We start from the raw sequence: 27,827 nt of genomic DNA, 5'->3' as shown, positions 1-27,827 counted from the left end.
TCCCTACTCCCTGATTATAGAATTAATCCACGTTTATTCTAGTACTTCTATGAATATATATATATCACAAATGGTCCTTGGTTTAGTCAAATAATTTTTCTGTCTATTGAAATATGATTGTTCTCCTTTATTCTGTTAATATGTTATGTGATTTTCAGATGTTAAACCAACCTTTCATTCCTGAGATAAACCCCCCTTGGTTAAATCCTTTTTATATTGTTGGAAAGTTTGTGGGGTTTTTTTGTTGTTTTGGAAAGTTTGTGTTTTAAAATTTTATTTTATTTATTATTTTTGGCTGCACTGGGTCTTCATTGTTGTGCGCCGGCTTTCTCTAGTTGTGGTGAGTGCGGGCTACTCTTTGTTGCAGTGTGCGAGCTTCTCATTGTGATGGCTTCTCTTGTTGTGGAGCATGGGCTCTAGGTGCACGGGCTTCAGTAGCTGTGGCTCGCAGGCTCTAGAACGCAGGCTCAGTAGTTGTGGTGCACAGGATTAGTTGCTCCGCAGCATGTCAGATCTTCCCAGACCAGCGACCGAACCTATGTCCCCTGCATTGGCAGGTAGATTCTTAACCACTGCGCCACCAGGGAAGCCCCGGAAAGTTTGTGGTTTTAATGCCAGCTCATTTGATGTTAATCTACTGACAAATCCTTTTCCATACTGTCAGATACTCCAATAATTACTACAATTCCAAAATAGTGGTCTGAATGATTTAATGTAATTCAAATTCCCCTTGTGACCTATGCATGCCTTTATACAGGTTGTATTGCATGCCTACTATGTGCCAGGCATTATTAGATGTTGAGGATGCAGAAATAGGGTAGACACAAGCCCTTGCCCTCACAGCAGTGGTGAAAACAATTGATAAGTATAAGATAGTTTAATGAGTATTAGGTAATATGGGGTACAATTGATTTTTTTTTTCCAAAACAATTTTTAAATTATTTATTTATTTATTTATTTGGCTGCATCGAGTCTTAGTTGTGGCTTGCAGGATTTTTTTTTTTTTTTTTTTTTTGTAGTTGCAGCATGCAGGATCTAGTTCCCTGACCAGGGATGGAACCCAGGCCCGCTGCATTGGGAGCACAGTCTTAACCACTGGACCACCAGGGAAGTCCCACAGTTGAGATTTAAACAAAGTGAACTCATGGTAGTATCAAGAGAATTTTTTTTTTTAAGCCAGTTGGAGGAAGCTACCTGAAGTGTAAACTGAATTCAACCAGGGTTACCATATCATTTACTATCCAAACAGGGACACTTTTCAAAGGGAAAGGGAAAACAGGCACAAACTAGGATATAAAATCACCTGAGAGCTAACCAGTCAAAGGGGAAGAGTGTTTGAGGCAGAAAAAAACTGTATGTGAAAGAGGACAAGGCCCATTCAAATAACTAATTTTTTTTTTTTTTTTAACATTAGGCTCTGGTTTCCCTCTTTCTTTTTATGTAATTTGTGTTCCTACAGTAAGGTTCAAATCAGACATATAATCATCAAAATTCTGAAGAAATCACCTGTAACAAACTAAGCTGACCCTGTAAAACTAAAAGCACACAATTCCCATCACAAAAGAAAAACAGATAGATATTGAATATATACAATTTATTTAATAAATTAATGTCATTCAAAATACAGTGCCAGAACATTATGCAGTTGAACATGCTAGTAATGTTTGTCATGAAGCACCTGTGCTCATGTTAGATTGGCGGCACCCCGCTACTGCTAGTGGTTCCTGGGATTAATGCCAGAGCAGCACTAGTTATCTGCTCTTCTGCACTGCTAGTGCAGAGAATTCCTGAACAGTTCACCTTTCTAATCCTACCCCCCACACACAACAGGTTAAAAAAAACACACCCTGACAGCTAACGAATATCTATACACAATCACTCTACAGTAATGTTTGTTATTAAATTAAGATGTAATGACCTGGTTAACCCACTCTAAATCTTTAAGATGGAGAAATACAACAGCAGCAGGTAGTTATATGCATGAGCCAATGTTAATGTAATACAGAAAGTGGAGGCATTTACTGATTAAAGCTCCACACAGACCCGCACAATGAGGGACTAGCAATTCTTATTGCAAGCCCAGCAACTTAAGTCCACACCTGGTAAATGACCAGCTGATTGGAAGACCTGTATTCTAGATAGACAAGTATAAGTTAGTGAAAAGAGAATACATGCACCTAATAGTTAGACTGATCCTGCAGTCATACTTTCCCTGTGCAATACCATAAAATGGAAGATCTTCCTCAACTATAGGATTTAGACAACATTTCTATACCAACATGGACATTAGTGTTAAGTGCAGCTCAATTAACTACACCGAAAAAAGTATTCCACAACTTCAGAACAGAAGCACAGGAATGAAACACATATAATAAAATAACCTCAGCATAATTTGCGATATACCACACTAGGAACAGGAAACTACTTTAATAAGAGAACTTTTGGAACTGTACATACACAGGGCTAACAATGTTAGATAATCCAGATTTTTATGCTCTCATGATACACATAAAAGTTTCTCAATTATTGGATAATCTATTTCATATAATGGAAGCATATCTTTCTTAAGACTCACCGATATATATTATACTGATGCAAATATTAAGTAGGGCATAAAAATAAAATTTATCAAAGATAGATTTTTATGTACTCATTATTCAGTCCTTTCATAGCCTCTCTCATTTAGCAAAGAAAATGACAAAGCAAATAGATCAGGCGTGCACTCCCTGAACTCCTGACTATACAGATGGTAGTGCAACCATTTCTCCATCCAGTTCAAACTCCTCTGTTCCATCCGGTGAAAAAAGATAAGTTGGTGGTTTCCATGGAGATTCTTCAAGGCAGGATGGATAAAGTTTCCCCACAGTGCATCGAAAATCTCTCCCTAAGTCCCACAGTACACGTTCAGATATATGCTGCCGCAGAGACCACCGGTCAAGTTCCAGATCATATTGGTAAGTGACATATTTAGCTCTCTCATTTAAGTGGGTTTCTCGCATAAACACACACAGAGAATTTGAGATCACAACAGCTCTAACACAGGGATCTGAGTACCTCTTAGCAGGGATGTTGGCTGCCATTTTCCACTCATTTTTATTCACATCATAGATTTCCACAGTTACTGAAGACCCATCTACAGTGCCAGAGGGGAGTCTTATGCCAGAATTGGTAGCAATGTGCAACCCTCCAATATAGAAAATTTTATCACCGAAAGCTGCAGCTGAAGCAAAAGACCTGCTAGTCTGTCTCATGGCCATTTCTACCCATGAATCAGACCTTGGAAAATAACAATACATGAGGTTCAGTGTCATCACATAAATGCAGTCATGAACCACAACTGCTGCACTCCACTGCCAAGCACAAGGCAAAGGGCTTACCATTGTCCATTCATCTTTCTCAGTATCATATCTTTCTACGGTCCTCCGGTTAAGTTCTCCACCTACGCTATCTCCTCCAATTGCATAGATGTAGCCTTCACAGCAAACCAAAGATGGCTTTACGCGGACAAAAAGCATCGGGGTCTTTGGAAACCAGGTATTTTGCTGTGCATCAAACCAATAAAAGCAATTCACAGTTCTAAAGGCAGTCTGAAGTTTGCTTGTTTTACTGTGATTTGTTTTTGTGTTTTTCAGAGGAACTTGACCACCTGCTATATAGATGTCATTATCGGGAGTTACAACGGTCCCAACCTTATGTAAATCAGCTGGTGGGCTGCATAGTTTGTAAACTTTTTCTGCTTGGGGGCTGTAGCAGACAGAAGAGTAAAGACTACAAGGATTTTCTGAAGATGCTTCAATGAAAATCATCATCTCTTCTTTAGTCATTCCAAGTCTCGGTTTGAAAAACTTGGGCATGGACTTATACAGACCTTGAACAACTACAGACTTATCATTGGGTGGCAGACCTTGAAACCAAGCTCTCTGTGTTACTTCTGAAAGTGCATCAATTCTGATTTGGCTAAGAACTGAAGACAAATACTGGGATCGTGATTCTGTGTTGTACTCTAGCCACAGCATAGCAGCTTCACGAACTGTCTCCTCTTTTTCTACGTTCAAATTGTCACTACTGAGAATGTCTATCAGTAAGTCATGTGACAGCTGCATGAAAGCTTCCTGGTGATACACAGCAGTGAACTTGTGCTCCACCATCCTTTTAGCACTTTGTTTTAATTCCTCACAACTGAACAGATCAGCAAAACTCAACAATCGCACACAGTTCTCTGCGTTTATCTTTTTAATTAAATATTCTCGACAACGTTGTAACACATCTTCTACCTAAAATGGAAAAAAAAAAAAAAAAGGCTGATAAAGGCAGGCTAGACAAATTTTATTTTTATGTAACACAGGTATATTAATCAGATCCCTATACTGTAGTTTTTATTTTTAGATACACATCTTTGGGCTAAGAGATAATGTCTTCCAGTAATAATAAAATTAGTAGACTATGCATAGTTTTGCATTTTGTCTTCCTGTCCAATGGCCTACTTAACTGTCCTATTTAGGAATCAGTAGTATAACATCAAATAGGCTGTTAAAAATCTAAACAGTCTTAAAGGGAAAAGGAAAGAAATTAATTCATGCATACGTTACGTATTTTTTAGAGCCTAGCAAAATATGTAATTGAGAGAACCAAATGAAAACAATGTAAATCAGTATAGGAAATGATTACTGTTGAGAAGCTGGAGTCTAGTTTCCTCAACATGGACAAGACAGTCATAGAAGCAGAAATCATACACAGTGCCTCACAGTAGTTATTGCCTTTCTTATGTGGAGCAGTAGGATAACCAATCAAGAGTATATTCATGTGCAATTACAAATTACCTACATTTAAACGACCCATCTTAGCCACTCTAACTTTCTTGCATTTGTTGTTTCTTAAGTAACAGTAGATCTCAGTTGAGTCAGATGTGCTACCTATTATACTTATTCAGCTTCACAATGATTGACTAGAAGCAATTTGTGATAAGAAGTCAGGTTGCTTAGATTCAAAACCTGGATTGGCCAGTCAACACTTGTACAATATCAGACAAGTAGCTTTACTTCTCTAAGCCTCAGCTTTCTCCTGTATAAGATGGGGAAATCCTTCCTTACAAGTGATTATTTTAAGGATTAGATGAGAACCTATATAAAGCATTAGTACAGAATCTGGCATATAAAAACATTTCATGTGGTTAATAGTAAAAGCCATGTTGGTAGTCACAAAATGCCACATTCCCAGGCTTGCCAGGGCAACTTACTCCCAGAGGCAGAGTCCTGTTTTGCATTTGGCCAAGCATATGCCTATAGGTTTCATTAACATGATAGAAAAAATTATAAGGAAAGGTATCACTAAGTAACAGTGTTCTGGAATCCAAATTTCTTAAAATTCCTCAATTTTTTGGCAGTTTTAAAAAAACGTGCCTTTAGAATCGCTAAAAAATTTAAAAAGGTAATGAAACACAAGCTATGGAAGAAAGACAGTTCTTACAGTAGGCATTTCTCCCTTTTAGGTTTGGATTTAGGATGTGAATGTCTTCCACTCTAAAGCACCAGGAAGCTACCATGGCTTCAGTGTCCCCAGAGTTATAGGTATAGTAGGACACTGCACAATTTATGGGGGGGCGTGGGAGGGCAGGATACAGAACTAAAAAGGAAGACAGGTATTTAAGGCATGGACAGACTGAGTTCTGGTTCTCAGAGTTAACACCCAGAAATTGGCATTCGACCAGCGTCATTCACATTTATTCAGCACACACTTACAAGTACCTACTAGGTATCATGAACTGTACTCCCAGAATTTAACCTTTAGTTTCTCCTTTTGGAGAAACTTTATTTCTCCCTTTGGAGAAAATGAGGAAAATATTTTTATATTCCTCTTAAAAGAAATGTTGAAAGGGGGGGGGCATTCCCTGGTGGTTCAGTGGTTAACATTCTGCACTTCTACTGCAGGGGCCCCAGGTTCCATCCCTGGTTGGGGAACTAAGATCCCGCAAGCCACGGGGCACAGCCAAAAAAGAAAAAAAGTTGAAGGGGAAACAGAGTGAAATAGTTTATCATATGTAAATATATCAATCATCACTTTTTATTTTAGTTTAAATAATTCTTAATAGCTCAGTAAGGTCTCATGCCTATTATAAACATTTATGTTTGATAACTTCCATAAGAATCTTGACATTTTCTGTGAAAATACCATCAAAAATTAGCACATCTAAGCTTTTAGCCAAAACTAAAGCACTTAAATTTAACAAATGCTGTTAATTTCTTTTACTTGAAATCTAAATCCTGTGGTATATTAGGCAGAATATGAAACTAATATGAAATTTTCACATATCTTTTTAGTCAAGTTCCCATTATAAAACTAAGTTTATTAGCTGATCAAATCCTATTGTTTTTCCTTTACATATTTTAAAAAGAGGAGGAAACTTTTACCTTCTAATATCTGCAATAAAATTACACAGCTATAAGACACTGAAAAAACTGCTTACCTGCAGGAAGCAAGCTGTTTCATAAAGTTGTTCTACAGTGCTGTCATTTATTGCCAGGTTACCCGTGTATGCGTACGTTATTATTATCTGTAAGGTGGCTGAATCCACATTCCTCAGGTGTATGTGTGTCTGTTTGCTTTCACTTAGTCCACTCATGAACATGGCCCTACAGAAGAGATGGGGAAAACAAATGTAAGGCTAAAAAGAAAAACTAGACAACATGGGATGTTTATTTAGGATATTTGCTGATGGACAACTTATAGGGAAAGCTTTCAAGGGAGACAACAGAAAATTATAATCCAGTGCCAAAGACATACCAAACTATTCCACCGTGCCATTCTGAGTGATAATATCAAAATTAATTTAATCCTTATAGTCATACAGGAATTCAGCAATAAAAAGGAACTCTTATACGTACTACAACACAAACCTCAAAATCATCATGCTCAGTGAAAAAAGGCAGATACAAAAGACCACATACTGTATGATTCCATTTATATGAAATGTCCCCCCCAAAGCAAATGTAATATGAGGCAGAAGAGAGATTAGTGGTTAACTAGGGCTGTGGGTAAGAACAGTGAGTGACTGTAAATGGGCACAAAGTGATGGAAATGTTTCAAATTAAATTGTAAAGACTGTTGTACAGCCCTTTAAATACACTAAAATTCATTTAATTGTGTGTAAATTTGATCTCAATAAAGCCGTTAAAAATTTCATTTACTCAAATGATTTCCTAAAAATATGCAGAACAGTTTCCTAAAAAGTACATGCAGGAAAATATCCTGGAAAGGCAATTAGTGTTGTGGAGAATACAAAGTAAAATGCCCATATACATGGAAGAGGTAAAAAAAACAAAACAATATTGTTGCATGTACAGAAATGCCTATAGTGATCATAAGTGGGTAGCACAAGAACTAGCCTGGGCAACCTCAAGGACAAAAAGATGAGAAAGGCTTTAAAATGGATAAAATAGGGTAGAACATAAGAACTGTTTTTCCCAGTGACATTGCTGAACTTAAGGGCTCGTGCAAAACATCGGAAAGATGAGTGGCAGTGAGATCACAGAGGGCTTTTTTTTTTTTTTTGGCTGCGCAGCATGTGAGATTCTCAGTTCCCTGACCAGGGATCAAACTGGCACCCCTTGCGTGGACAGCAGTCTTAACCACTGGACCATCAGGGAAGTCCTACAGAGGGATTTTAAAATGAGATCTAGGAGGGAATTCCCTGGCAGTCCAGTGGTTAGGACCCAGTGCTTTCACTGCTGGGGCCCAAGTTCAAATCCCCGGTTGGGGTAAGATCTGCAAGCCCCTCAGCATGGCCCCCCCCAAAACCCCCCCACACACACACACAGACATACGAGTCTGAGCTTTTTATTGTAGATAGTGAAGAAGGGTTCACTGAAGGGTTTTCAGCATGGATTTATTAGCATAATAAAATGTATTCTAGGATGAATATTTTGTACTGACAGACCTCAAGGGCCAAAGGCTGGAGATAGCAAAAACGGTTCTGAGGCTACTGCAATAATCTAGATTAGAAGTAAGAACCACCTGAGCTAGGGTGGCAGAAAGGGATACAAAAGCTTTTACAAAAAACCAACAAGATCTGGTGATTTTCTGTACGTATGGAATAGACTAGAGTAGGAAGTAGACAAGGAAAGAATCAAAGCTGTTTATTTTCAAGTAAGTATCTGAAAAAAATATTGTTAACCATTGAGAGAAAAATTATAAGGTCAAGGAAAACAGTTAATCTTGCAAAAAAGGTGAGTTAAATTTTAGATATGTTTAATTTGAGGTGCGAGCAGCTGAGTCAAATGGAAGTAATACAATAATCAGTTAAGTATTTAATACAACTGGAACTTTGAAGGTCGGGCATTAATGCAGAAGACTGTGAATTATCTACAAAATGACGTGTTAAAGCCAAGTAAGCTATCTGAGAGACTAAAAAACTAAAAGAAACCCACCCAGAATCCCAATCACCAACCTGAGGTAGAGTTCAGTTAGAAGAAAAAAGAATGACAGAAGGTTGAGAAACACTCATCAGAGAAATAAGAACAAGCCAGTCAGTACAATGCTACTCAGGGCAAGAGAGGTAGGGTGTCAAAACTGTAGAGTCAAGGATAACAAACATTGCAAAAGCAATTAGGAAGGTACTGGTGATTTCTAGTGTAGCTCAGAATGAGCAGTTAAGAACAGCAACTAAGCTTCAGGCAGTTAAGGAATGGAAGAGTGGCAAAAACATCAATCAGGGTGGTTGATAACTTCCTCCCAAAGAATACAAAATGGCCATAAATAAACCCAACCAAGTAACAGAGATTAGGAAGTGCTTTTGAAAAATACCCAAGATGTGACAAGAAACTCTAAAACACCAATTGCTACCGGCTTCACTTGTGTGACATGGGAGAATGGGAAATAACAAAAGCAACTTGAGAAGAACTATAGCTCTGAGTAAAAATGGAAGATTTAGGGGTCATGTGCTTTTCTGTCTGTGCCAGTAGAAGGTAGTTAACTTTGGAAGAGGAAGTAGGGCAAGGGAACAGCTGACTATACAGATGACACTGAGACTGGTTATTCTAGACTATGGTTTATGACACCAGAATGATGGACTTCTGTGAAGGAACTATGCTTCCTGAAGACCAAAGATTAGCAGAAGCCTAGCCAATTTGATTATAAACAGACTTTTTAAAGAAAGAGTAAATACTGAATTGCATAATATTATAGGAGGCTAAATTACTATAGTGGAAGAGGTGTTGAGTAATTCTCAAGTAATCCCCTTCATTTAGGGTCTAAAATGAAGTGTGTATGTTACCAAGAAGAAGAAACTACCATTTCAGAGATTCTCCGGATTTCAGAAGTTCTTTTGATTCTTAGTGGGATGGAACTGGTAAACTACAAAGGAGGAATGTATCTATTTCAAAAGGCAAAATTTCTAATAGTAAATTTCTAATGATAATATCAAGATTGATAGCAACATTATATGTAAGGATATCGAAATCTACAAACCTGAAAGCAGAATCCAGTTGAAGAACACTTGGGAGAAAATCAGGTTATTATTGTGGGAATATATAATAACAATAATCTACCCAGTCCAGAGAAAAGATATATATGGGAGGAAAAATTAATATATGTCTTTTCATCTTGTGGATTATGAAACTGGCCCATACACAGGATTTTAAAGATGGATGGCTTTAAGCCCAAATATGGATAGGACTACTCTTTCTATTATTATTTCTACTTCTTAGTATCTGATTTGCTTTAGGGAGAATATATTCTCTCAGAACACCAAGGATGCTAAAGAAGGGAACTAGCTAGTGATAAGTTAATAACAGCAGCCTTAAAGAGAATGTGCCGTGGTTTTGTTTTGTTTTGTTTTGTTTTTGCGGTATGCGGGCCTCTCACTGTTGTGGCCTCTCCCACTGCGGCGCGCAGGCTCACCGGCCATGGCTCACGGGCCCAGCTGCTCCGTGGCATGTGGGATCTTCCCGAACCGGGGCAAGGACCCGTGTCCCGTGCATCGGCAGGTGGATTCTCAACCACTGCACCACCAGGGAAGCCCAGAATGTGTCGTTTTTAAGTTTTTAACATTAATGAAATACTTAAACTTCTTGGTCTTCAGGAAAACCAATTCCAACCCAATTAAAGATAAATAAATAACCTCCTGGCTAGAGAATTTAAAGAATAGTGTGTTATCTATACAATAAAAAACAGACTTAGCAAGGAAGAAAAAAAGGTAAGATACCTAATCCATAAACCCACGTGTTACTTCCTGATAAAGATGAAGACAATTCAGAAAATATGGAGACAGACTTTCTGCAAAGGTTTAAAAGTTACACAAGATGACTGCTAAAATATTACCACAAAAGATTCTACTCTGATTACAAATATCTGAAAATCCACAACTAAAACATATAGCTCATTCCAATAATGGATAATCAATTTGTAATTAATAACCATTAAAAAGGGAGAACTGGGCTTCCCTGGTGGCGCAGTGGTTGAGAGTCCGCCTGCCGATGCAGGGGACACGGGTTCGTGCCCCGGTCCGGGAAGATCCCACGTGCCGCGGAGCGGCTGGGCCCGTGAGCCATGGCCGCTGAGCCTGCGCGTCCGGAGCCTGTGCTCCGCAACGGGAGAGGCCACAGCAGTGAGAGGCCCACGTACCGCAAAAAAAAAAAAAAAAAGGGAGAACTAATGGACCCAGGTTTGATTGAATTTATAACCTTGAATTTCTAACACCATCTACTAAGTCAATAAATAGGAAAAAACAAAAACAAAAAAACCTGACCATCACAATCATCTGGGAAGCTCTTAAACATACAAATCCTGAAACTCTAACTCAGACCCACTGAATCATAATTTCTAGGTTTGAAATCCAAGAATCTCTATTTGTAGAAGCACAAGAGGATTCTGAGCATCCTCTAGATCCATTAGATTCTCTAGAACCATTGTTTGCAAATATGCTAAGCTTCCTAAGATAAGAAAATCAATGTCTGAAATTGCATGAAATATCCACAGCTAAACCTGAAACAATGGCAGGCAGAGCAAGGCAACTGACATTTGGGCCTTAGCTTCTATAATCATCATGAGATGTGTTATACTAAGGAATGTTAAGTTTCTACACCTTCGTGTATATTAGCCTTGAAAAGTCAAGATAAAACCTGTCCTGTCTACAGCTGCCACTAAGGAGCAGCAGAATATAACTTTCATTGCTGATCTCCACTTATGCCAGCTAAGATTTGTAGCAGGAATATACTGGTCCACATTTCATTCATCTTTATTCTCCCTGTCCCTTTCAAATATTAAGTAAAAATTCAACCTAAGGGCAGAGACCAAATATAGGAATTTCTACGCATTCATTCTTTTCCTCCCATGAAACACATAATAAAGGGAAACCTACCTTAAAAAGATTAAAAGTTGCAAAAGATCATAAAAATGTAAAGTTAAGCTTTATTTATTTGTAATTAGCAAACAAATAACTAAATCAACTTATAAATTCTGAGGCATAGAGAACAAAAACATTAATTATTAACTATTTCAATCTGGCAAGGAGTCTGGTACGGCTAAAACGATAGCACAAATGATGAAACCAAGAGTGAGAAAAGGAACTCACTTTTGCAAAGAAAATAAAAGTCCTTAACATGTCTAAACAGTACCAATTATCTTTTTTTCTTTTTTTTTTTTGCAGTACGCAGGCCTCTCACTGTTGTGGTCTCTCCCGTTGCGGAGCACAGGCTCCCGACACACAGGCTCAGAGGCCATGGCTCGCCACTCCGCAGCATGTGGGATCTTCCCGGCCCGGGGCACAAACCTGTGTCCCCTTTATCGGCAGCCGGACTCTCAACCACTGTGCCACCAAGGAAGCCCCAATTATCTTCTAAAAGTTATTATTAAGCCTCCTGTAACTCTTAAATGTATAAACAATGACTTTTCTAAATTTAACATTTTAAAATCTTAAAAGTGAAAATTACCCCATTCGTTTTTCTCTTTCAATGAAAAAATAGTATTCTGAACCTTTTTGCCTCCCCATCATTAAAACTTTACCTTAGATAATTTCAAGAAATTTCTTGTATTTAATCCTTTGTAAAAACTTCTTTCACCTGTCCCTTACTTACACACACAAGGAGGTGATTTTACAGCACTTTATCACCCAAATAGAAAATTTAAGCAAAACATTAAGACATGTAACTTTTTAAAAAAATTTAAATGTTTAAAAGAATTCCTATTAAAAGATTAAAACAAGCTAACATTCTGCATTTGAAATTACAAACTAACCAAGATTACAGTACTTACCTAAAATAAGAACTACATGTTGCAAGAACCATCTTATGACAAGGGAATTCAGTGCCCTCGACAATTAACACTATGTCCGTAAACAACTGCTGTTCATAAAACAGTTTTAACTGTTCCAACAAGGACACAGCATATTCAGTATTGATCTGCTTCTCGTCTTGAGTGGACATGACTGTATTCCATTAATATATCCAGGAACAGATTAGAAAAGTCAGTCTTACTGATGGAAGGTCAAGTGAATGCTTCAGAAATAAAGAAAGGAGAAACTCTGCTTGCTGTTATCTGCAGCATTCAGAACCAAGATTGACACATTCACTAATGAGCAGTATCTTTTTAGGCTTAGAATCACTACCAGGTCATCTTGTGTTAATTAGGTTCTTCTGAGTTTTTCAATACAGTCTGCAGATATCTTGCTCAGATTTGTAACTGTTGTTCAACTCATGAGTGAAAGAGAGTAACACACGAGGTAGATTTTGTGGCAACATCCTATGTTCTATGGATCCTCTGGAGTAACTAAAAAGAAAAAAAAGTTCAGTTAGAGTATCTAGGTCAGTACATTTTTAGAATACAATGTTTAAAATCGCAGACTTAAATATGAATTATATTTTTTTGAAGTTCAACTTTAGATATTACCATAAAAATGAAACATGAGAAAAGGGACATTTAACAAGTTTATTTGTGGTTTTAATTTTTTGCCTTCTATACAAAATATAAACATTCTAGAAAATAAGCATACATTTTTTAAAAAGTTCTTTAAAAATAAATAATTTCAATTACCAGCAAAGCCAAATCTCCTACTTATTTATTTAGGAGCAATACATTACTGTAATTTAAGAGAAATAAAAACTCCTTTCTCTTGCAAGGAGATTCTCATTTGGGGAGTATAATTTAAATGTATTCACACAGCCTTTATATTTAAATTACTTAAACTATATAATAGATTGAATTTGTTTATTTCCAAAGCATAAACTATATTATAAAATTTGCAGTTCAATCCTGTAACAGAGATGAATATAACATATCTCTCTTACAGTGGTTCCTTCCTAGAAATCTTTATAAGAACATACAATTTTACTGAAAAATGAAACAAAACATGATAAAACAGAGAAATGTATTCCTACATGAAGACTTCATACTATACAGATATGAATGTTCTCAAAATATGTAAACTGAATACAAATCTAACTTGAAGATTCATCTGGAAGAATTCACAAATACTGCCAAGATATTTGAGGGGAAGGTAGGACAAGTTTTTCCTCATACTCTTAATGAATATTAAAATGTATTACAATTCTACAATAAACCCAAGTAAACAAAAATAAGTAAATACAATAAGTAAATACAATACATCCATGTTAAAAAAAAAGACATTAGTTTTGATAAACAAGTCATTTCAAACTAGAAGACTGGGTTATTTCAACAAATAACATTGGAACAACTGGTTACCCACTGGAGGAAAAAAAAAAAACCCACCTAAGTTTTAGTCATACTGCATACCATTCATCAAAAGAAATTCCAGCTGCATTAAAGTTTAATTTAAAATGTTATTTAGAAATCAGTATTTACAACATATGGCAAAGGAATTACAAATCAGGAAAAACATATAGAATATACAGTGCTAATAACAGTTAAAAACTATCACCTATTTCCTGATTAGATGACTCTTAGTCCCATAATCAGAGAGTCAAGTGCTATTGACATGAAACCTATAACTATATTCGACCATCACTGGAACCACTAATACTTCTTCTCACAAAAATATCATCCATATGTCAGAGAGAAGATCACATTGTACTTCCTGCCAAACTATACTATTACATGAACTGCAAACTTGACGTAGACTGTCAAATTTCCAGCCAAGTTAACTATATGGAAGTAACTAAAACAGGTGCAAAGGCAGAGACTTTGGGTCATTTAAGGTAATGACTTTGCTCTTCCAAATCTGAAAGTTACACTATAAATCTAAGTTTACTACTATAACCTCTAAAGCTAATAATACCTAAAATCACTGGCTATTTTCACATATTAACAATGCAGCAAGGCCCAGTGTTAGTGAGGGTGTGGGAAAACAAGCATTCTTACAGAGGAGCATAAGTTGATACATACAAGCCCTTAATCAAAACTCTTGGGACTTCCCTGGTGGTGCAGTGGTTAAGAATCCGCCTGCCAACGCAGGGTACACGGGTTCGAGCCCTGGTCCAGGAAGACCCCACATGCCGTGGAGCAACTAAGCCTGTGCACCACAACTACTGACCTGCGCTCTAGAGCTCATGTGCCACAACTACTGAAGTCCACGTGCCTAGAGCCCGTGCTCTGCAACAAAGACAAGCCACTGCAATGAGAAGCCCGCACACTGCAACTAAGAGTAGCCCCTGCTAACTGCAACTAGAGAAAAGCCCGCGCTCAAGCAACAAAGACCCAATGCAGACAAAAACAAACAAAAACAAACAAACTCTTGGAGCCAGCTGTGTTCTAGAATTTAGAATTTTTCAGATCTTACAGAGGTAAGGTGGTACATATATCATGTATTACAAAGGGTCTGGGGCAGAGCTCCAGAACTGAACATCCTACTATTCTCACTGAGGGAAATATGCAGTGTGAACAATAATACTATATACAGTCTTACGTTGCCTCAGGTCGTTTTGCAAAAAAAAATTTTTAACTTGATTTTAAGAGCTTTTTAAATTTCAGATTGCAAATGAAGTATAGAAGATATATTTGGCATTGAAAATGCTTAATACCTCAATCTTTCAATTCTACCTCTAAAAATTTATCTTACAGAAATGCATGTATTAATAGACTATATGTCCTAACCCCAGCTGCAGGACCCAAAATTGTCCCCATCCATATTTATTTATTTATTATTATTTTTTAAAATTTATTTTACTTTTGGCTGTATTGGGTCTTTGTTGCCACGTGCAGGTTTTTCTCTGGTTGTGGTGAGTGGGGGCTACTCTTCGTTGCGGTGCACGGCCTTCTCTTGCTGTGGAGCACAGGCTCTAGGCACATAGGCTTCAGTAGTTGTGGCACACGGGCTCAGCAGTTGTGGTGCACAGGCTTAGCTGCTCCACAGCATGTGGGATCTTCCTGGGCCAGGGATCGAACCCGTGTCCCCTGCATTGGCAGGCGGATGCTTAAACACTGCGCCACCAGGGAAGCCCCCCCATCCATATTTAAACCAGGTGACAGGAACTGGTGGCCAGTGCAGGGATGGATTTAGATTAGACTCCAGAATTCCTTGCAGGGTAGCTGTATAGGTTCACTCTGATCATTTCTCTGACCTCATACTATGACCTGATTTTTTTGCAGTGACTTTTTTGAGCCCCACTGAATTTGTCTCAGTTTTACTAGATTTGATTTCTTTTTATCATATGCATGAAACTATTAAAACTGAAGTGTGCTTTTAGAATACTACATGGCGAGCCAACTTTATATAATCTCATTGTCACTGCTTTATACACCCTATTCCCACCCTTTCCTTTGAAATCTAGGGTACATTTCTTCCTAATAATTTTTATTTATGATATCTTAATATTAAAACAGGCAGAAAAAGAAAGTCATTCAGACATCGTATTAAGTAAACTTAATTTAAACTGATCTGTATCTAGTACAATCCAAAATAAAATTCAGTGTCCCTTCTCTGGGAACATAGACTTCAAAATGTTATTAAATAAAAATGTGAAAAATGGCAAAGTTTAAGATGATCAACCACCACCACCTTAAATGCCCATATTTTTTTAACATCTTTATTGCAATATAACTGTTTTACAATAGTGTGTTAGCTTCTCCGTTACAACAAAGTGAATCAGTTATACATATACATATGTTCCCATATTTCTTCCCTCTTGCGTCACCCTCCCTCCCACCCCTCTGGGGTCACAAAGCACAGAGGTGATCTCCCTGTGCTATGCGGCAGCTTCCCACTAGCTATCTAATTTACATTTGGTAGTGTATATATGTCCCTGCCACTCTCTCACTTCGTCACATCTTACCCTTCCCCCTCCCCATATCCTCAAGTCCATGCTCTAGTAGGTCTGTGTTTTATTCCCGTCCTATCACTAATCTCTTCATGACATTTTTTTTCTTAGATTCCATATATATGTGTTAGCATATGGTATTTGTTTTTCTCCTTCTGACTTCACTCTGTATGACAGACTCCAGGTCTATCCACCTCACTACAAATAACTGTTTCATTTCTTTTTATGGCTGAGTAATATTCCATTGTATATATGTGCCACATCTTCTTTATCCATTCATCTGTTGATGGACACTTAGGTTGCTTCCATGTCCTATCGTAAATAGAGCTGTAATGAACATTTTGATACATTACTCTTTCTGAACTATGGTTTTCTCAGGGTATATGCCCAGTAGTGGGATTGCAGGGTCGTATGGTAGTTCTATTTGTAGTTTTTTAAGGAAGCTCCATACTGTTCTCCATAGTGGCTGTATCAATTTACATTCCCACCAGCAGTGCAAGAGAGTTCCCTTTTCTCCACACCCTCTCCAGCATTTATTGTTTCTAGAGTGTTTGATGATGGCCAATCTGACCAGTATGAGATGATATCTCATTGTACTTTTGATTTGCATTTCTCTAATGATTAATGATGTTGAGCATTCTTTCATGTGTTTGTTGGCAATCTGTATATCTTCTTTGGAGAAATGTCTATTTAGTTCTTCTGCCCATTTTTGGATTGGGTTGTTTTGTTATTGAGCTGCATGAGTTGCTTATAAATTTTGGACATTAATCCTTTGTCTGTTGCTTCATTTGCAAATATTTTCTCCCATTCTGAGGGTTGTCTTTGGGTCTTGTTTATGGTATCCTTTGTTGTGCAAAAGCTTTTAAGTTTCATTAGGTCCCATTTGTTTATTTTTGTTATTTCCATTTCTCTAGGAGATGGGTCAAAAAGGATCTTGCTGTGATTTATATCAGAGTGTTCTGCCTATGTTTTCCTCTAAGAGTTTAATAGTGTCTGGCCTTACATTTAGGTCTTTAACCCATTTTGAGTTTATTTTTGTGTGTGGTGTTAGGGAGTGTTCTAATTTCATACTTTTACATGTAGCTGTCCAGTTTTCCCAGCACCACTTATTGAACAGGCTGTCTTTTCTCCACTGTATATCCTCCCCTCCTTTCTCAAAGATAAGGTGACCATATGTGTGTGGGTTTATCTCTGGGCTTTCTATCCTGTTCCACTGATCTATATTTCTGTTTTTGTGCTAGTACCATACTGTCTTGATTACTGTAGCCTTGTAGTATAGTCTGAAGTCAGGGAGCCTGATTCCTCCAGCTCCATTTTTCATTCTCAAGATTGCTTTGGCTATTCGGGGTCTTCTGTGTTTCCATACAAATTGTGAAATTTTTTGTTCTAGTTCTGTAAAAAATGCCGTTGGTAATTTGATAGGGATTGCATTGAATCTGTAGATTGCTTTGGGTAGTAGAGTCATTTTCACAATGTTGATTCTTCCAATCCAAGAACATGGTATATTTCTCCACCTATTTGTATCATCTTTAATTTCTTTCATCAGTGTCTTACAGTAACATATTTTTTATAACAAGATTCCTTCTCTCCTAAAAATAAAACTTAAATTAATTTCCCAATTTGTTCCAGAAAAATAAAAACCTTAAAATCAATATCCTACATACTCTGAAACATTTCACAATGTCTGTACTATATTACTTAATAACCAGTGATTGACACATTTTATAAATTTTCCCTTTTTAATAAATATATTGTACCATATATCATTCTGTTATACCTAAAATTAGTTTCAAAAAAAAAAGTCATACTCCCTGTTGTCTGTAGAATTTAGCATCCTCAGACTTAGTAATTCTCAGGTATCACTGAAATTGTTTACTTAATTTTCTATTATAAATTAATGGTGACTTAAATTTAACTCAACAAATGTTTGAGTATTTACTAAGGGCTGGTCATTGTATTGTACTCTAAGGACTCAGACTGAGAGTTGCCAACCACTAGAGCTCCAAGACACCAAGTGCATTTACTTTCACCACAGCCAAAACACGACTATCATTTAAAAACAGGGTGTTTTAAAAATCAATTATTCTAGACAAACTCAAAAACAAAAAGAGGCAGGCAAATGAATAAAATCTAGCTGTCATGATCTTTCATTTCCAAACTTTTGATAGAGACATAATACAAGAAAATTTTATTCTTTACCGTAAGAACTGTAGCACAAGTAAAATGAGAAAAGGAGGCAACTGGCACTTGTCCCTTTTGCTAACAGTGGTTCACATTGCAGAGGAAGGAAAAACTTATTGAAGACCTATTTAAAGCTTCTGAATTTTGTTAACATATGCAATGATTATTTAATTAAAACCCCCAAACTTTCAAAAGGTATACTACTTTTCTCATCATAAAGACAAAATATTTTAGGCTTTGCAAGCCATTAAGGTCTCTGTCCCAAATGCTTAATCTACTGTAGCCTGAAAGCAAGTCAACCTGTAAACGAATGGACATGACTGTTTCAATAAAATGTTATTTACAAAAATAGACTGCAGGCCAAATGTACTAATCTCTGCTTCAGGCTGTTTCTTGATCAAATATTAAGAAATTAGAAAAAAACAATCAGTGACAAAAATACATATCTCAAGCTGTTTTTCCTAGAAGATTGTTTTCCCTTCAGATCACATGAACAAGGAAAAAGCACAAACCTCAAATGCTTGAAAGTTGAATTAAATAAAATTCTTATAAATTTATTTATTTATTTATGGCTGTGTTGGGTCTTCGTTGCTTCACGTGGGCTTTCTCTAGTTGCAGCCTGTGGGGGCTACTCTTCGTTGTGCTGCGCAGGCTTCTCATTGCAGTGGCTTCTCTTGTGGAGCACCGGCTCTAGGTGCGTGGGCTCAGTAGTTGTGGTGCACAGGCTTAGTTGCTCCACGGAATGTGGGATCTTCCTGGAGCAGGGCTCGAACCCGTGTCCCCTGCCAGTGCACCACCAGGGAAGTCCTAAATATAATTCTTAATCTAACCTGTATATATTCCATGTTTCAACTGAAATATTTTAATGTCTCTTACCTAATCACACAACCACTTTCCCCACTTACTACAGGCTCAGTGGACTTTCTCTCCCTATTTTTTTTGTGGTACGTGGGCCTCCCACCGCCGCAGCCTCCCCCGTTGCAGAGCGCAGGCTCCGGACGCACAGGCTCAGCGGCCATGGCTCACGGGCCGAGCCACTCCGCAGCATGTGGGATCCTCCTGGACGGGGACACGAACCCGCACCTCCTGCATTGGCAGGCGGACCCCTAACCACTGCGCCATCAGGGAAACCCCTCAATGGACTTCCGAAACACTTTTTTTTTTTTTTTAATCTAGTGTGAAAATCCTTTATTAAGCTTAGAAAAAAAGGACTTTTTTTCCTAAAGATAATCTGCTGGAAAAAACTCATGATGAGAAAAAACTATTTTAGAGTCAAAAACACTTTTTTTTTTTATCAACTACAACATATTTACATACAATTGAAAAATAGAAGATGTATACAAAACAATGTGTCAAGACATTTAGTGAACACATGGATTCATTAGATGAACCAAGGGCCAAAGACTGGGAAACCACTATTACTTGCCACATTTCCTGGTACCAGGCACCTCAAGATTAATAGAAAAGTCCTGTATTTTAAAGCTGGTTGTTAGAACATATTCCACAGTGAAAAAAACCAACTAGAATAAGAATTAAATGGGAGTCATACAAACACAATATAACGAAATTCAGAATCTAATAAAGTATAATGTACTCTGGCATTAAAACTATGCACATTCTTACTTTTTTTTCTAAGTTCTGCACTCAATTCAATATTTTTGATTGATCTGTTTGATAACAGAGAATAACAGCAATGAGTAAGGTTAGAATGCTATACATAGGATGAGATCCTTTCCTTTTTACTGACTTGCATTTATAAGTACAGAACAAAGACCAACTTATTTTTAAATCTAAGAGCTTCCTATAAGAGCAGAAAATTTATAAACTGCTTGAGATTGAGAGAAAAAAAGGAAAAGCCAAAACTTTGATCCTAACATTTTCTCTAGGATAGGGGCCCCCAATCCCCGGGTGGTGGACTGGTACTGGTCCCCAGCCTGTTACGAACCTGGCCACACAGCAGGAGGGCAGCATTACCGCCTGAACCGTCCCCTCCCCACCCCAACCCATGGAAAAACTGTCTTCCACAGAACCAGTCCCTGGTGCCAAAAAGGATGGGGACCGCTGCTCTAGGATAGCCAAGCCTCCAAGGTTCTACTGAGTGAATTCCACCACAGAAAACAGTTTCAAAACAAACATTGTTATTAAATGGTCATTAGGATTAAATCAGTCAACAATCCATATCAATATATACAATTCTACTTAAAAATCTGAAACACCTCTTATGGAAAGTTATCTCAATAGGTTTTCCTCCCTTTGAATAATCAATGCAACTATAAAGTAAATTTTCACAGAGCTAACTTGTTTCTCATTTTCACCACAGAATCAAATTGTAGAAAAATCCAACTTTCAAAGTACTCGTCCAGCTGACCCTTGAACAGCACAGGTTTGAACTACACAGGTCCAATTTCTTTCAATGGTAAATACTACAGCACTACACGATCTGCAGTTGGTTGAATCCTCGGATGCGGAACCACAGATATGGAAGAACATAGAATTTGGAGGGCTGACTATAAGCTACGTGCAGATTTTCTAGTATTAGGAGGGTTGGTGCCCCAACCCCGAGTTGTTCAAGGGTCAGCTGTACTCCAGAAGTTTAAGTTGGTTGTCTGAAATCCTCACTTCATTTTCCTATAAAAAAACTGTTGAAGTCCTTAGGCTGCAAAAGCTAACATATGCCCAAAAGTGTATCTGCAAAGAAAATTTACACAAAGTAAATGCTACTATAATACTCATAATTTAAAAATAATAGTAACAATACATTTTATAGGATCTAAATACTGATATTCAAGGAACAGGAATCAAGATTAATTGGAAAAAGGTATGAAATATTAAAATTAAAAAAAATAATTCCAGGGTGGGATAGGGAGGGTGGGAGGGAGGGAGATGCAAAAGGGAAGAGATATGGGAACATATGTATAACTGATTCACTTTGTTGTAAAGCAGAAACTAACACACCATTGTAAAGCAATTATACTCCAATAAAGATGTTAAAAAATAATAATAATTCCAAGTACTTTCACAGGTTTCAGAGGTTGATGGCAGTGGTTTTTTATTAGGGGAAGCAGATGTGTCTAACTTCACTTTGAAATCTAGTTTTCACTCCCACAGGTGTGTCATTTGTAGTGCCCTTCCACAGAGTAGCTACAGAAACTCAAACAGATACAAAACAAGCTTTTCCAATGTTATACAGGGAAGACCTGGAGAATAAAGGAAAGAATAAAGGATTAAATAACTACTGATTGTAAATATGAGACTGCTCGGCAATTAACTGAGCTGTATATGTGAAATGAGGAAGGACAGAAAGATGGGGAGGAGGCTGCAAACAAGGACTGCACAAAAATTACACAAAAAGGATAAAACAGTGATAAAAAGGAAGAGCAGTGGGCTACAGGTTATCATCTGTATGAAGCATTTTCAAGCTGTATATTATTAACTTAGGTGATGCTCCATCTTCCAGTGCTACAAATGTCAATACAGAAGATCGAAAACTTTTGTTAGAAAGAAGCCAGGGCATTCTGAATGTCATGTATTGCCAAAAAATTAAGAGCGTGAACTGTGGAGCCAAATTACTTGGGTTGAAATCCCAGTTCTGCAACTTACTAGTTGTGTGACCTTTTTCTGTCATGTAGTATGCTCATCTGTAAAATGGGGGATAAAAATAGAATTCTTCTGAATGGATTAAGAATTAAATGAGTTCTATGAAGAGCTTGGAACAGTGCTGCCTGACACACAATACTACTACTGTGTGCAAAAAATCTTGCAATTATTTTTATTAATGCACTCACTGGTCAAGCTTTTTGTAGCACTTTCCTGACTTTCAAAACTTCACACCTATACAGGTCTAACGGTCCCAATTACAAGGTCTCAACACTCAAACACAGTTCTCTTTTCACCCTGGGTGAATGATATTTAGATAAGAGAAATTTATTCAAAGATTTTAGGGAGTATTTTGATGGTACATATCATGAAACAAACTAGTACAACAAAGACTAACCTCGAGAAGGCTGATGCCCATGCAGAAAAACTAAATGATACCAGTCATAAAACAAGCCTTTCTTCATTTCAGTGAGAAAACAGGTTTCTCCTTAGGGAAGACAAAATATTGGTGCCAGAAATACTTTGCTTTCAAGTTACCAAAACAACCCTGACAGTTGAGAATGTTTGCAAGACCACCTGATCTTCAGATTGATTGTCAACCACTACACAAACAAATTTTTGGAGTCGTGACAAGCATCAATTAAAAAACAAACACCTGGACTTCCCTGGTGGCGCAGGGGTTAAGAAGCCACCTGCCAATGCAGGGGACATGGGTTCGAGCCCTGGTCTGGGAAGATCCCACATGTCACGGCACAACTAAGCCCATGCACCAAAACTACGGAGCCTGCGCTCTGGAGCCCGAGATCCACAACTACTGAGCCCACATGCTGCAACTATTGAAGCCCGCGCACCTAGAGCCCGTGCTCCTCAATAAGAGAAGCCACTGCAAGAAGCCTGCGCAGCACAATGAAGAGTAGCCCCCGCTCGCCACAACTAGAGAATGCCCGTGTGCAGCAACGAAGACCCAATGCAGCCAAAGAAAAAAAAAAAAAGACGAAACACCTTGCCTTTTAAATAATGTATCAAACTTGATAAATTTCAGTACAGCTTCCTCTACTCTTAATCAAATTCAGAGCCTAGGTCTATTCCCTTGTGCTCCTTCTTTCCAACTATACTGAAAAAACTACATGGCTCCATCACATTAATTATGCTCAGTACCCTAAGTAAATTCAGGTCACAAGAATAAACTTCTGTTCTACATTATGAATAATAAGTTATCTCACTTTAAAAAAATTAAACAAGAACATAAAGGAGACACCATCTGTGATAGAATAATTATATGAGTGTAGTATGTCCTTTTATTTTGGATATCACTTTTCTCTTTTCTTCTCAGCTCTGCATAGACTTAAGAAAGCTGGAGAAGTATAGACTAAGCAAAACTGACCTTAACCTTTTCAATGGGATTTCATTTTCCACCAAATCAATGATTTTTTTCAATCACAACAGCAGAAGAAAATATTTCCCAGATAGTAAATATATTCACGAGGTCATTAAGGGCATAGCTGCTTAACGATGATTATGACTATTTAAATTTCTCAGTTTCTTTAAAAAAAAAAGGGGGGGGGGACTAAACAGGAATACTTAGAATCCCCTGCCTATCATGGAACCTACTACATGTTGCCACTTGTCAGAGGTATGGGAGTGAAGCTGAGAAAAAAAGGGAAGACTTTAAAAAGCATCTCTCATTAAATGATTACATTTTCTCCAAGTTTTCTAAAATAATCCCTTCTTCCCCCACAGAGGAATCTAGGTACTGAAAAATCTGACAAGGGAACCAGGAGTAACCTTCAACTTAAAAAGTTACTTGAAATCAACCTATCATTTCCAATACCCTGAGTTATTTAAGTATCATCTGCTCTATTCAAACTCCACAAAACTGAAAATGATAAGACTAAGATATGATGAAGGACGCTGACATTTTCATTCATATTTTTTATGATAGCAGGACCAATCCTTTTTCCTGTGCTTAGGAACAAGAGCAAGAAAAAACACAACTCTTTTCTAAGTATATGAGTAAAATCTTTGGGAAAAATCAAAGTATCTTTTGGCTTTTGTGACTGCATTCAAGTTTCTATGAATTTACCATCCACTTTACTTTTTTTTGGGGGGGGGGCTGCATTGGGTCTTTGTTGCTGTGCATGGGATTTCTCTAGTTGTGGCAAGCAGGGGCTACTCTTCGTTGCGGTGTGCAGGCTTCTGATTGCGGTGGCTTCTCTTATTTCAGAGCACAGGCTCTAGGCGCGTGGACTTCAGTAGTTGCAGTGCATGGGCTCAGCAGTTGTGGCGCGTGGGCTTAGTTGTTCTGCGTCATGTGGGATCTTCCCAGACCAGGGATGGAACCTGTGTCCCCTGCACTGGCAGGCGGATTCTTAACCACTGCACCACCAGAGAAGTCCCTACCATCCACTTTAAACACATTGAGTGCTCACTATTTGCATTTTATGAGACAGCTCGGTATTTCCATTAACCAGAAGAAAATATACGGAGAAGTGTGGACTAAAGGACTATGACTGACACCTTTATTCCCACCCATCTCCTTAAAGGGCATGTGAATAATCAAAGCTAACAGATTTTATGATAATGCTTATGACAGCAAAAAGGAGAGAAGAGTTATAGCACTTAGAACTCTTCTTAGAAAACTGTAGAGAAAATAGAACTATGTGGAAAAAGCAGGAACTATAAAGCAAGCTCAACAGAAATGCCATAGCGCTGTTCTATTTACTGGGGACAACAACCTCTTGAGAATTTCAGGGCTCAATCTAAAGCGACTTCAATAAACACTAGACCAACAAAAGGTCAAAGTGAAGAAGTAAGCTTAACATTAGGAAATTCTACATCATCAAAACTGGAAAACAACTGACTGGTTTGACTTTTCGATTTACTTTCAGTCAGAAAAAGTCCTTCTAAAAAAAATCAGGAAAAAGGTCCTTACCAAAGGTTAACTAAAGTAAGTCACTCACAATTGCGAGATTTGAAGTCCATACCACTCAAATTCAGGCAAAAATTCACAACACAGCGGGAAGGGGGGGAAAAAAACCACCCTGTTTTTAAAAAAAAAAAAAAAGAAAAGAAAAAGAGAAAGAGAACCACTCTGTTAATTCCACCCTGTTAACTGGTTGCCTCAATAGAAGAAAATAAAATTTTAGTCAGACCCACATTGCTGATAGGGTTGTTTCTGAATGCCTGAATGCTAAGTGAGCCAGACGTACAGATTCATGTGTCAACAACACGTGACCAGTCCTGTAACCTACGTTTTTATAACACTACTGATATAGAAAATAGATATTTCACACAAACATACACTTTCATAGTTAATTTTACATTTTTAGATTCTTTATCTATTTTCATTTGAAGGGGCAATCGTGGTATCGGACAATTCTAGAGATCTGTGGAGGGTATACTATTCTCTCTTTGAGGTAGTATAAAAAGAGACCTTAGATCAACAAACGAGAAACAAAAAACCCGTTAACTCAAAATAACCGCTCCACATCAAACTAAGGGATACTCTTCCACTTCACGGTTTCTCAAATCATAGGGAGAGAAAGGTGGTCGAATTCAAATAAGTTAGCGATTTCACAGTCTAAAGTAAATACGTACAGAGTTTTCCGTTTCAAAGGGCAATTTCGGCTTTCTTTTAAAAATCATCAGTAAATCACAATGGGGCCTCAGTTAATCTAGACATCTCTTGATTACTTCAAAAGTACCGGGAAAAAAAATGCAAGGAAGGTCTTGCCCTCCTACTACCCACCGTCTCGCGAAGACGTCGCCGAGTCCTTAAGGGAAGTAGCTTCATTTTGGCAATGCGGGGGCCAGACGGGGCCAGGGCGCCGCCTGGGAGACCCGCGGCCGGAAACGCCCCCGCGAGTGGCAAGCCCCGCCGCCCCTGCCCCAAGCACCGGCCGGAGGCAGAGCCGCAGAGGGGCCGCCGCCTTGGGTGGAGGGAGGCGCCAGCCGCCCGCGCCCCTCCCCCGCCCGCAGCGGAAGCGTCTCCGGTTTGAAAGATGCCGCCGCCGCCCCCCGCCCGCCGAGCCACAAAAGGGCCGAGCCCCCTCCCGCCGCGGCCCTCCTCCCCCAATTCCTCCACAGGTCGTCCCCGGGTACCCCCGCCCGGCGCTGGCGACGCCTGCTCACCCGAATCCCTCAGTCTCGAGGATTGGGATCCGATGCGGCCGGTGGCCACGAAGACACTGGGCCCCTCACGCGCGGCGGCGGGGGCGTGGCCCTGCTGCCGCTGCTAGGGCCAGGGTCTCGCTTCTGCTTCCCTCCGAGGAAGGCTGGCGCCGCCGCCTCCCCTTCCTTCCGGTTTCCCCTCGCGCCCTCCCTCGGCCGGTCCGTCCTAAGCGGAAAGCAGCGTCCTCTCTGGGCGCAGCTGCACTCTCCACAAGGCCCGACCACCGCCAGACTCCTCCCCCGGGAGCCGCGCAGCCTGCCCGCGCCGCCTCGTTAGCCCCGGGGCCGCGAAACGCCCGGCTAGCCGCTCCCGCCCCGCCCCTGCGGCGCGCTCTCGCCCCCTTGGCGGGCCTCTTTTGAGGCCCGGGAACGCGCGGACAGCAGACCGTGGGCCACCCTACGCCAGGTTTCCCTTTGCGCTGCTCGCCCGCGTCTAGCGGAACAAACGTCAATTTTGCAGTTTCCCGGGTTCTTGAGACGCCCCCCCGCACCCCGCCCGCCCTTACCCTCGCTTCCCCCGCCCTCTTCCTTTGCCGGATCCTACCGGAAAGCCAAAACAATTGGGTCCGCGCAGGCGCGTGGAGGAAGGGCCGGAAGGCGCGAGGTGAAGGGGAAACGCTTTTGCAGGGGTTTTCTGGAGAAGGTCAGCGGAGATTCCGCGTAGGGCGCGTGCGCGGCGGAGGGGTCGCCCCCGAGACGCCCGGGCCTGGGGTGCTAGGGCGTTCGGGCGGTGAAGGCTTCAGGCCTAGCCCGGCGAAAAGGGAGGCCGGAGAAATACAGTGCTAGGAAATGCGGACAGCAGGGCACCAGGTTTTATGCCGTAGAGTGACTTTTCCCTCTTGAAATATAGAAATTTGCAGGGTGACTCGGGGAGTGGATATGAGGAGGACTAGACACCACCAGACCAGGGAAGAAAGGGAGATGTTGGGCGGCTGGCTGAGTGGGCTTTGTCTCCTCGATCCCTGCTCTCCAAAACACGCTCCGCACGTATCAAAGCACGCTCCGTTTTCTTGATCTCATCAAGAGAGGCTTCATATCCTGGTCTCTAGGCCAAGGAAAAACTCGAAGCAGCACCTGAAATAGCCTGCAGTTCTGGGGAAGTTTTGCACGGGAAGCCTTGAGCTAGTTTGTGCTGCGATGCAGCGGCTCCCCGCTCCCCGCTCCCCGCAGTAAGTTCCAAAGGAGAGCCTTCCGCTTCACAAAGCGAAGCCTTTGTAGCAGCTGTAGACTGTGGCCCACACTGTTGCGGTTAATTTGGTACGGCTTGCGAGCCTGCAGGAAGTCGTAGATTTACTCTCTCGTTTGATAGCAGTAATTCATAGATGGAAAATTGTCAGAAATGCCCATATAGGCTTCTTCTCCCACCTTCGTAACTTCCTTTCTTGGCGCAAGCCCAGTCTGGAGGATGTACGTGACTAGTTACAAACTAAATGCGTACACGTTACTGAAGAACCTCTTTCTTTAGGCCAGATTAAATCAACTAAATACACACCAAGATGTGTATATATCTGGGACTACTGATAAAGGATTTTACAGTAGAATCTAGAAACTAGATTAACTCAGCAAATCTTTATTGACTCTCCAGGATGCCATCACACTGTTTAGTCTGATTAAATGTTTGTGTTTTGATATTTAACAATAAAGAAGCCATACAAA

At 39.4% G+C, this 27,827-nt stretch overlaps 2 protein-coding genes across 6 annotated transcripts in view; one reads left to right on the top strand and one right to left on the bottom strand.

The window, feature by feature from the left end:
* The window catches only part of AVL9 (AVL9 cell migration associated), a 97,500-nt gene extending 93,224 nt beyond the window's left edge, over window positions 1-4,276 (top strand). The window contains exon 20 of the transcript XR_010842162.1: window positions 3,633-4,276. The gene's annotated coding sequence lies outside the window, so the exon portion shown is untranslated. The remainder of the gene's footprint in view (window positions 1-3,632) is intronic.
* On the bottom strand, window positions 1,580-27,578 carry KBTBD2 (kelch repeat and BTB domain containing 2). Of its 5 annotated transcripts, none has more exons than XM_067042372.1 (4): window positions 26,716-27,578; window positions 12,247-12,759; window positions 6,464-6,629; window positions 1,580-4,274 (listed from the first exon to the last, which is right to left on the bottom strand). In XM_067042372.1, exons 2-4 carry the CDS (start codon window positions 12,414-12,416, stop codon window positions 2,739-2,741), a joined length of 1,872 nt encoding a protein of 623 aa, XP_066898473.1. In that variant the 5' UTR covers window positions 12,417-12,759; window positions 26,716-27,578; the 3' UTR covers window positions 1,580-2,738. The 5 variants fall into 5 exon arrangements, with proteins under 5 accessions (XP_066898473.1, XP_066898471.1, XP_058930629.1 ...); XM_067042370.1 differs by having other exon boundaries at window positions 26,678-26,741; XM_059074646.2 differs by lacking the exon at window positions 26,716-27,578 and adding an exon at window positions 26,133-26,645.
* Between the last annotated feature and the right edge of the window lie 249 nt (window positions 27,579-27,827).

Source organism: Kogia breviceps, chromosome 9, assembly GCF_026419965.1.
Source record: "Kogia breviceps isolate mKogBre1 chromosome 9, mKogBre1 haplotype 1, whole genome shotgun sequence".
NCBI lineage: Eukaryota > Metazoa > Chordata > Mammalia > Artiodactyla > Physeteridae > Kogia > Kogia breviceps.
This window is presented reverse-complemented; position numbering and strand designations above follow the sequence as displayed.